General features: G+C 37.9%; 1 protein-coding gene across 2 annotated transcripts; it reads left to right on the forward strand.

Annotated features, from left to right (window-relative positions):
• Window positions 1-4,766: 4,766 nt before the first annotated feature.
• Window positions 4,767-11,181, forward strand: ube2ib (ubiquitin-conjugating enzyme E2Ib). 2 transcript variants are annotated; one of them, XM_083903443.1, is made up of 7 exons: window positions 4,767-4,887; window positions 6,553-6,631; window positions 6,733-6,816; window positions 7,033-7,105; window positions 7,824-7,933; window positions 8,129-8,208; window positions 10,402-11,181. In XM_083903443.1, the coding sequence occupies exons 2-7, from the start codon at window positions 6,566-6,568 to the stop codon at window positions 10,463-10,465; spliced, it is 477 nt and encodes a 158-aa protein (XP_083759569.1). In that variant the 5' UTR covers window positions 4,767-4,887; window positions 6,553-6,565; the 3' UTR covers window positions 10,466-11,181. The 2 variants fall into 2 exon arrangements, with proteins under 2 accessions (XP_083759569.1, XP_083759570.1); XM_083903444.1 differs by lacking the exon at window positions 4,767-4,887 and adding an exon at window positions 5,447-5,531.
• The last annotated feature ends 452 nt before the right edge of the window (window positions 11,182-11,633 follow it).

Consider the following 11,633-nt stretch of genomic DNA (forward strand, 5'->3'; position numbering starts at 1 on the left):
ACAATGGAGATTTAAAAAAAAAAAAAAAAAAAGGGTGGGGGGGGGGTGAGGGGGTGTAGATTTATTTTGTTTTCCCTCCGTCTTTATTTTTATTTCTTGATGTAAATAAGTCTGTTTACTGACTATTTGTGCCTGTACACTTAAACTGGACCTTTATAAATTAGCGGAAAGTTATTGTGTTTTTTCTTTCTTTTTTTTTACATTTGAAAGTACGGAACTGCAGTCTACAAATGTTTTATGCTATAAAATATGGCCGTCATCATACAAGGCCAACGATTACTCAGGGTGAGCTACTGAATTCATTATATCCTCCAACTCCAGGGTTTGGTAAGGGATCAGTATGGTTTTCTAACTCAAAAGTATCAACTCACAATCATTGTTTAAAGATGTTAAGAAGGGAATTGTGCATTTATTTAGTGCATGTTGAAGAGTTGGTCTATTCAATGTGAAATTCACCCTAAAAAGTAGTTTATTTTTTCTCTGAATATTTCAAACCGTGATCATGAGGATCCCAACTATATTTCACATATGTTGCTGAGGTGGCATTTTTTACGTGGACATAAAATTACATTTTCAGTAACATGAAAAGTGTCACAGTGTGATTTGACCGTGTAGGATCGGGGGGGCGTGTCAGTCATTTATCGCTTACAAAGCCTTTATTGGTGATGAGGAAAAGGACCTGTAGTGAGGAAAAGTCCTAATTTCATCTTGACTAAATAAGCTAACTTGTCACAATGCGGAAAACAATAGTTTTTCACGGAAGTGTATTGCTGCCACACATACAAAAAAAGTGGGGTGCTCAGTATTACATTATAACGAGAAACTACCACGTTATTTCAGGATGAGATGTTTTCTCGTTATTACAAGAAACTACCACATTATTTTGAGATGAGATGTTTTCTCGTTATAACGAGAAACTGTTGATTTATTTCGAGATGAGATGTTTTCCCGTTATAACTAGAAACTATCACGTTATTTCAAGATGAGATGTTTTCTCGTTATAACAAGAAACTACCACGTTATTTTGAGATGAGATGTTTTCTCGTTATAACGAGAAACTGTTGCGTTATTTCTAGATGAGATGTTTTCCCGTTATAACTAGAAACTGTCACGTTATTTCAAGATGAGATGTTTTCTCGTTATAATGAGAAACTACCACGTTGTTTTGAGATGAGATGTTTTTCCGTTATAACTAGAAACTGTCACGTTGTTTTGAGATGAGACGTTTTCTCGTTGTAACGAGAAACTGTCACGTTATTTCGAGATAAGATGTTTTGACGTTATAACTAGAAACTGTCACGTTATTTCAAGATGAGATGTTTTCTCGTTATAACGAGAAACTACCACGTTGTTTTGAGATGAGATGTTTTCCCGTTATAACTAGAAACTGTAGCGTTATTTCGAGATGAGATGTTTTCCCGTTATAACTAGAAACTGTCGCGTTATTTCAAGATGAGATGTTTTCCCGTTATAACTAGAAACTGTCACGTTGTTTTGAGATAAGATGTTTTTTTGTTATAACGAGAAGCTGTTGCGTTATTACGAGATGAGATGTTTTCTCGTTATAACGAGAAACTGTCACGTTATTTGGAAATAAAGTCAAAACATCTTATCTCGAAATAACATGATAGTTTCTCGTTATAACGAGAAAAAAAACTTATCTTGATATAACATGGTAGTTTCTTGTTTTTACGTAATACTGAGCACCCTACTTTTTTTGTATGTGTGGCAGCAATACGCTTCCGTAGTTTGTCACTTGGTATCTTGGCATTTCTTGGCTCATGGCACCATATCCTCCATGTTTTACAGCCTGAGGGACATTATTATCCACTGATGTGGTCTTTGTGTGCAGTGAGGGTGTGTAATTATTGAATTTTCAGGAAGTACTTACCTTTTTATTTTCGTAAATAGAGTTGTTTTTTTCCTTGCTAACATATTTAAAATATTTCTGCAGTAAATTTTTTGTCCATTTATTCCATAAAACTTTACTCCGAGCTATTAGTTTGAGACCTCATGCTCATAAAATTAAGGTTAACTGCCAAAAATCATCTAAGGTGTTTCAAATATGATTTTTTTTATTTTATTTTATTAAAAACATCAGTGTCCATGAACTGTCTGAAAAAATATCCTCAAGACCAAGGTGTCCCTTTGAGTTTCCCTTAAGTGGTTTATGTTGTATGATTGAGGGATAAGTATCTTTCCTTTTTTTCTTTTTAAAGAAGTATTTGATGTGTTAGGTCTGGGGGACTGGAACTGTTTGAAGGCTGTGGTGAAGGATTATCTGTTCATATCCAGAGGATTTTATTCTGATGTAAATAATCCCAAAATTCAAGTAAAAGTAATATTTAACTCTTAAAGAAACTGCACGTTTTGTACACTGTATAGAAAGCACAGCTTCGAATGGAAGTTGTTTATACTGGATCTTTAAAGAAAAAAAAAATAATAATCTTGATGTTAACTTCTGTTTTTGCATCGTTTGTACAGGACTATATAGAGATTAGGGTTAAAACAGCCGATGACAGCTGACTCTGGTGTCTTTCACCGAGAACCTCCCTGGAACATGTTTTGATAATAACAAGGCTATACTTGGCTGGCTATGAAGTTGACTGTTACATTTAAAAAAAACAAAACAACTGTTTTTGTTTTTTTTCCTGCAGCGTGATAGATACGTCTAAGCATTTTGAATTGTGTAGATTTCGTACACAGCGTAACATGCACTACAGTGGGAAAACGACACTGTGCACATTTGCTTACAGCCTGTAATGTTATAAATGTAAATAACAGCATTTTAGAACACCTTTTTTTTTTTTAAAATAGAACGTTGTTTTCAGGTTTGATGTGTGTTTTTTGATAGGTTCACTCACAAATAATCATTTTAGTGTTGCCTTTATTCCCCCCTCCCAATGACCAAAATCCAATGTCTTATGTGTGTGTATTGCACACATTGATCTTAGTGTCAGGGACGAGTAAACTTTTCTTAATGCTGGCACACTTTGTACATATTTAACGACACACACGCACTCAAACCTCCATTTACTCACATATACACTTGACTAAAACAACTTTTATATTGACGGGGAAACAAGTATGGATGCATGTTTTTGATATAGACACACACACACAAGGGCTTTTTAAAAGTGCATCATTTGAGAACTGCGAAAAGTTTAAATCAAAGTAGACTGGATTTCCTGCCAGAGATAGGCTATGTTTACATTTGCTATAGTATTCTGAAGCCTTTCAATCATATACGGTCTTGCACTCCTCACACACACACACACACGCACACACACGTTAACATGCGTCTGACTGATTTTCACAGACATTATAAAATATAAGAAGATACATCCATTTTCAGAGTTGCTTACTTTTAATAGGATGAAACTAGGCGTTAAGGTCTTGACATATTTTCTGCTATGAGATTTGAAGTGTTTTTGTGTTTGACTTCATTGTTTTAGTTGTAACCTCAGTTGATTATACTTTAGTTCTGACGTGTTAAGCCCTTAGTAATAAACAGGTTGTCTGGATGAGCATTTGGAAAACGGCAATCATTTCACGGAATGGACAAACTTATCACTTGTGTAGCCGAATAAGTTTTTTTAAGTGCCCAGTTTGTTTTGCATTGGAGTTATTATCCACCGAGCACTGTAATACTGCATGATGGGAGACGATCACACTTGTAATCAAGAGGGAATGAATGTCATTTTTGCTCAATCTAACAGTTGCATCGAGAAAAAAAGAATAAATAAGTAAGGTCCTCATATCACTACGTAGATCACTTCTGTATGATCTTATGCAATGTTATAAAATGTACAAACTAACCACGAGGTTAAGGGGATAGATCTATATGGTCTTGCATAAAGTAAACACAATAAAGATGTTGTCATTCATATCTGTGTCTGTATATTTATTTAGTCATATTGGTGTTTGTTGGCATCTGTGAAATGTGTGGGGGGAAAATGCAAACGATATAATCGTCTTTTTTTACATATTCTGTACATCACATAAGACTAGTAACAACAGTCGTGTGGTTATTTTTTGGTCAAATTGTGACCTCTTGCGTCAGTTTGTCAAAACTCGTTGCTTTGGAATAGTTGCCTTTAAAAATGCCTGTTCAAATGTCCACTATTTTTTAAGATAAGGATCGCTTATATTTTAAACTGAAAAACAAAACATACGTCAAACATGTATATCGTGGGCAAACTTTACATTTCAGGATAATTGCTTCTTTGGTAATTGTCCTCAGAAGGTTATTCGAGTTGCCGAATGTAGTCGTTTGGGTTAACGGTCCTTAGACAAAGATCTTCTCAGAGACGAGATGGAAATCCGCCCGCACTTGCTCGAATGGGACTTGGACTCACGGATAACTGAATACAATGCTTTGGCTCGTGTTGCTCTCATGGTGTAAAAGAAAGGAACGGACTATAATCAAAACGATAAACACGATTTGCTGGCATGTTATTTCCAACAGTGACTGTTGCTTGTTTCACATCTTCACCGGGAACTTGATTAGCCTCGTACGCATGCGCAGACAAAGCAACGATTTAATGTGCCTTATAGTCAGTTAGTCCTACCTGCAGCAGTCATATGGTCGTATGTAACAGAAGCTAATAAACGAGTAACCGGAAGAAATCTTTCAACCGATTAATTGGCAATTACAGAGATAAACCAATAACCCCAAAGCATCAACGCACAGTGCATTCTTCTAAGCAGTACTTAAACAAAGACGGAAGTAAATGACGGATGACCATTTCGCTTCGTCGTGTCTGTTTCTAGCTTGAGTCGGAGCGGTTGGTTTTTCAGGAGGGAAAGTTTACAAGGTTTACCGGGATTTGAGTGCGATTAAATCATTTTGCTTAATTACCGGAGCCAGTGCAACCATACTGAAAGGTAGGAGTGCACTTTGATGACGGCAAATGTTATTTTTATCGTGTATTGTGAAATTTTACCCGCTCCAGTTTGCGCCATTTTCGCTAATGCACAAATGTGCGTCTCTTAGCGCTGGCGTTCTTTGTCTCTCTTCTTTAATGGGCTCTTGAGCGGTTTATTCCCGTACAACGTCTCACGTCCCTGCTCGCCGTTTCGGTCGGTATTATTGAGCGTTAGAAGAAACGCGGTGATGACAGTTTCGCGTCCTAAAAACCGCGTTCAAATCAAATGCAGTTGCGCATTTTTGTGCTGCATCAGGCCGTGTCAGACTCTAACAGCGCCAGCGCCTGTTGGGGTTGGAGCACGATTCTGGCGCACATGACTTAGCTTAGCAAGCTAACCGACTAGCTTGCCGTCCTATTGGCTTACATGTACATGTTTGTGGGTTTTCGCGTTGACACCAAGTTTGCACCAAAGCTCGACAACCACGACACGAATAAGACACTAATAATGTCGTTTCCTGGTCCTGTTTTACGTTGAAAACGCGGGGCAAGTACGTGAAGAGTACGCGGTTTTTATAGACATGTATCGCCTCTTGCTAACTTGACTAGCTCTCGTAGCACTCGAGACAGGTCTGTTTCAATGACGTTTAAGTCAGATTAACGGTAAGTTTGATGAACACAAGTAAACAATCAGTCGTTGTGTCATAAAAATGAACTGTAACAACGCTGTTTTAAAGTTGCTTCGGGCATCTGCTGGTTTCTGCTAGTATCTGGTTTGTTGCTCTGCCTCTGACATTGTCGTTCGCATAAAGATCATTAAACTTTACAGTGAAGTTAGGGTTTTATTAATGCAGAGCTACTGGAAAAACCCGCTCTGTTTCTGTTTGTCCATCTCGGTAAAACACGCTTCATATCCAAACCACAATTTAAATGCAACGATAACATTTAATTATCACAACATCAAATGCCAGAGTGGGTTTTCTTTGAGGTCATAAGAGAACTGAAGCAAAACTACTCGCATTTTCATGACATTTTACTTTAGTACACGTATCATTACTGGCATATAATCCACTCCAGTGAAAAATAGTTAATTTACAACTAAAATAAGTTAGTTGCATTGTTTTTGCATCAGGGTGATCCAGATGGGTGTGATGTAAAATGTTTTGATCTAAACATACTTATTCAAAAGTAAAATTACAGATTTTAATTTATTTAATTTCACTATATTGGTGATTGTTGTGGTAAAATGTCATGTTGTTTGTCTACTTCATGGAGACGATATACATCTGAGGTAGAAAAATCAATACCAGTTAAGTGTTTTGTCTCATTGTGTGTAAACATTGTTGATTTATATTGAACATTTGGTGCAGTGATATTGACCAGAATTATATTATTAAATAACTTTGTGATATGTTTTTCTGTGGGAACTTTTAAAAAAATGCACGAAATTCTGTTTTCAAAGGACCGAAACAAACCAGAAAATTAAAATATTAAGTCTTAGGGCGCTGAAAAAAACACTCAAACCCATGAATAGTTTGTCAAAGCAGTTGGTGATTAATGGATTAATTAATCACTTGAATGCCAGCGCTAGAAATGACTTTATTGATCTGCAAGTGTTAATTTTTTGTGTTCTATAAATGACTTAATTGACCCATTATTTACCTGGCATTCCCTCTTTTTACAGGAGTACACAAATCATGTCAGGCATTGCATTGAGCCGGCTTGCCCAGGAGCGCAAGGCATGGCGGAAGGATCATCCGTTTGTAAGTCGCCTTCTACTTGTATACTAAATGCTCTGAGCTTTTCATGGTGAACACTGATGTCCTAACTGTCGGCACTTTTGTTTCTGTTTTTAATTTTGAAGGGATTTGTTGCTGTACCAACAAAAAATCCAGATGGGACTTTGAATCTCATGAACTGGGAATGTGCTATTCCTGGCAAGAAGGGGGTAAAGTGTTTTAATTTGTCGTTGAAATCAAGAGTTTGATGAAACAATTAAACTTCTGATATATGGTGTAAATTTTTAAAATGTATGGTTACACTAGTTCTATTACAGACACGTTTTGTGTTGTTTTCGTTATTATTAATATTATTTAAATTGCCACAATAACAACGTGGAGTATCGTTTAAGCAGCTCATCTAATGATGTAATCCATTTTCCCAGACTCCGTGGGAAGGAGGCCTCTTCAAACTGCGCATGTTGTTCAAGGATGACTATCCTTCTTCACCTCCAAAATGTGAGTTACATTGTCTCGCACTAACCGTAGCTGATGTGACTACGATGCATAGCTTTTTATTTTTGCTGTATCAGATACTACACAGATAAAACTCTTCATGTGGAGTGGAGTTTATCTTGTATATGTATCATTTCCTCTCAAGTGACAGTCTTGATATTTTTTGTGGTCTCATAAATGTGTTAATCACTGTACTTTAATCAACGTATTATAATGCTTTTCATCCATTACTGTTCATAAGTAATTTTTTTCCAGCTCTGATTACATCTTTAGATTGAGTTTTGATGCTTTGTTAAAAAGGAGAGGGTACATGGCATCAGTTATAATTATAACCACAACTTTGTAAACGCACATGCGAGTAATTGGGAAGCTACTCAGGGCAACTTTTAACTGTGTACAAAGGGCAGGTGTATGAAACATGTTGACCTAACTCAAAGGAAACCAAATATCTCCACACCAGTGACCCTTTTCCTGTTTGTTTGGTTCATGTAGTGTCACCTCTGGCACTGACTGTAATAGCTGGAAAGTCCAGCTGCAGGTATCTGGTTACTTGCTGATAATTGCTAATGCGAGGTGTACAATGTTTCTGAAATTATGTTTATAAAAATGTTAAAACACTGTGGGAGAAGATGCCAGTAGCTGCTGTAATGAAGTAATTCTATTTTGTCTTGCATATTGAATGATTGAGAAACATAAATCCATTGAATTTGTTGTGTTTCAGGTAAATTTGAGCCTCCACTCTTCCATCCAAATGTGTATCCATCAGGCACAGTATGCCTATCTATTCTAGAGGAGGATAAGGACTGGAGACCAGCCATCACAATAAAGCAGGTTTGGATTGCTCTGCACACCTTATTTACATTAATATGTTCACCAGGAAGTTAGAGTTTTTGCAACATTTTCTCACTTTTCACGGTCTTAACGTGTTTTTGTCCAAGAATGTAAACGACCGTTTGTATAAAGTGGTACAGAACAAGTACAGTAAATTGCTTATCAAGTTGTCTCATTTGTTAATTTCTCTTACAGATCTTATTAGGTATCCAGGAACTCCTAAATGAGCCAAATATCCAGGATCCAGCCCAAGCAGAGGCTTACACAATCTACTGGTAAGTCCTATACAAATTCCACCACTTTAACTTTCACAAGTTTGTTGTAAAAATCACAAAGTGAAGTTACTGATTCGACTGACGCTCTCGTGTGTGCAGTGACAAAAAAACGGTTTCTTGAATCGTCTTTCAGGGTCAAAATGAACAGATACTGCAGCGTTATATCAGTGACATAGTGTGTTGAGAAAATGACATGAAATAAGAAGCAACAAGAAAGACAAACTGTCCTAATTTGAGCTACACCATCTCCAAGCGCTGTATATCGGAGGTGCACAACCTTTCAAAAACAGTGGAAACACTTGTCACAGTGAGCAAGCACTTCTCGAGAAAGAGTTTGTCAGGTGACGGTCACACAGTGTACTCGTCATTTCTGGCGAGAGCACACGGGCTGAGTGAACTGTGACAGCACTACCTCTATGCGATGAAGAGAAAATCCCTTCACTAGTCCAAGTTTTGCAATTAAGATTTTAAAAATGATTGATAAATGCATCAATACTAAGGTCACTGAAGGACTGAACTTTTTCTTTCTCATCACCATGGGCCTTTTTCATGACAGACATTTACATGAAATAGAAAATCAGAGATGTAAATAAGCAAATGGTGACTGAGCTCCACATAGCGTGCTCTGTTTCATTCAATAATAATCTACTTTAAATCAATATGACCAGTGTGAAATGCATAGTAGTAATGCATACTGTTAAAATATAACCAAGTGTCACTTGTTTCACAATAGAAGTTCACACAGCGCTGATTAAACATATCAGCTCCACAGAACTGATACTGTGTTTCTCAGAAAAGCAGATCTCCGTGTTGCCCGGCGACATTCCCTCACTGCATGCAGGATGTGACTTGTTTTAATGTCACAACAGATGGAGGCGACAGCATTATTGTGCAAGTAAAGTGCAAACAGATTGGAGTATGACTGAGTTTCAGGGAGGATAAACAGGGCTCCAGACGAACTGCGTTGGTTGCGTGTAGCTTTTTCATTAAGTTGCATTAGAACATAATTAAGACGCACTCACATTTTTGCTGTGTGTGTGGAGAGAGAACAGGCAGACGAATCAACTGTTTGTGTGTGTATGCACGAGTGCGTGTGGGGCAGGGAGATGAATGAACACAGCTGTGTTTTTAAATCGTGTGGGGGGGGGGGAAAGACAATTGGTGAGGGCCAGTGCTGATTCTACACATTGATCAATGTATGAAAATTGGTTGCACTGTAGAGCCCTGGGTAACTGCTTCTTGCCCCTGTTGTCAGATGAAGGCTGCAGTTTACAAATGTTACATTGTCTCTGTTCACAAAGACCTAACGGAGGCACAATACGAACACTGACGACAACGACAACAAAAAAATCCCAAAGTTAACACACTGCAGCTTTTAAGACGTTTAACATCGCTCTGGAGATCTTCCTGGAAAAAACGAAGATTCTTGTGTGCTCGCGAGATAATTTGTGTCCAATTTCAAGTCCAAAAGGTTGATTATGTAAAAATTGTGGGGTGAGGTTTGCAAAGTTGGTGCCTGCTCACGACCAGCAGCAGTCTCTGTTAATAAACTCACTTAAAACCTGGGCCACACTGGCTGTGCACCTGCCGTGAAACTAACGGATTAGGTCGCTCACACTGCCGTCGACTCGGACACGGTAGCTCACGCTCAGCACTACAGACCATCCTTATTAGCTGTAGTTCTTAGCGTGCACACTACGTACACCGCAGTCTATACTCCTTTAGAAATGTGTTACATCTGTTAAAGAAAACAATACTTGATCTTCAAGATACTCGGGCTACGCTAGCGTTTAACCTGTCGAACAGAAAAAAGGCCACCTCCACCACGTCATTCTTCATCATGTCCTATCCTTCAGTTCAATCCTTTTCAGCTCGTGAAGACCAACTCCAGATTCTCTCTGGTTTTTAAAGCGCTTTGGTCCAATCATTGTTCAGCCTCGCTAAACTAGCATTTCTTTAGCGACGTGTCGGCTAGTATCACAGTGCCTGATACCTGCCTGGCTGTAATCCTTCGGCTGGAGGATTTAAACACACTGGGCAAAATGTTGCCACCCAGAAACGTCCTGTCCAAATGTCATTATTTTGTGATTATTTTTTTAAAATAGCATAAAGTGCTTCATATTTGTTTTTGTAACGGATCAGAACACCATGTTAACATGTATTTTTATTTTATTTTCTTCCACGCCTTTGCAGCCAAAACAGAGTAGAATATGAAAAAAGAGTTCGAGCACAAGCCAAAAAATTCTCCCCCTCATAAGGGCGAAGACTTGCTCCGCTGCAGCAGAAGGAATGGGTTTAACAAGAATCACCTCCCCTCTCAGTCTCTCAATGAATGTGCTCCTCTCACATCGGACTTGCTTAAAGACTTCTATTTAAACTCCACACATTCTGTGCCATCTCTTCTGACCTATCATTTTTTGTTCTTAATTACCGGTTGGCTCGTTTGCTGGGAGGGGATGGGTGCTTCCGCACCCCGGTCATTTCTTTTTAAACATAAATTGTCTTATGTGGTGAGAGGGACACAGCTCGGTACCAGTTTCATCAATGCAAGCTGGCTGTCATCAGTGTTCAAGGAAGAAAATGTCTCTTTTTTTTTTTTGTTCATTTTGCTCTTTCACAGGGTCTATTCCTTCGTTTCCCCACTTTGTTTTCCATCAAATTAATGTAAAACTTAAGCTTAATTCATTGTCAGTATTTCAACTGCTGTATAATGAATGGCACTTTTATACTGTTGTATCTCACTAGTGTCTCTAGATGGCTCTGTCTAATTCTCTTTCCCAGGTTTTCTATTCAGCATGCTGTAATATATGATAGAATCTGCTGCCTTGGCTGTCTTTTTGTTATTCAGAGTGTTTGCTATGGAATAAATAAACATGGCCACAATGACTGAGGCAGGTAGGCTTACTTCTGTATCAGACTTTAAGGTTATATGGTGCTTTGTTCATGTATGTGTTGGCGTAAATAAAACTTTCTACAAAATGTTTGCATTGTCTTTTATTACAGCATGTGGGCAAAATATACAACAAGAGCCAGTGTTGTGATGTAACACAGTACAAGTACTTTGTTACTGTACTTCAGTACAACATCCAGGTATCTGTACTTATATTTATTGATATTTCTGGAAACCTTTGCTTTTACGCCACTATGTTTCCTCTATCTTTGTTACTACCAAATAAAATCAGAAGAAGAAGAGTTGGTAATGGTCTGTATTTATATAGAGCTTTTCTAGTCTTGATGAACTGCTTTACGTACAACATTAAGTGTCCTAAAGTCACTTAATCTACCCCGCCCTGATATGAAATGTGTGTTAAGCAGTTGGAACTGATGTACCTAATAAAATGACCAGAGAGTCTATGCATGCCATAGCCTATACTGTTTCGGATATAAGAATGTATCGTCTTATTCAGATTGCGAAAAAACAACAG

This window comes from Microchirus variegatus, assembly GCF_963457635.1.
Source record: "Microchirus variegatus genome assembly, chromosome: 17".
Lineage (NCBI taxonomy): Eukaryota > Metazoa > Chordata > Actinopteri > Pleuronectiformes > Soleidae > Microchirus > Microchirus variegatus.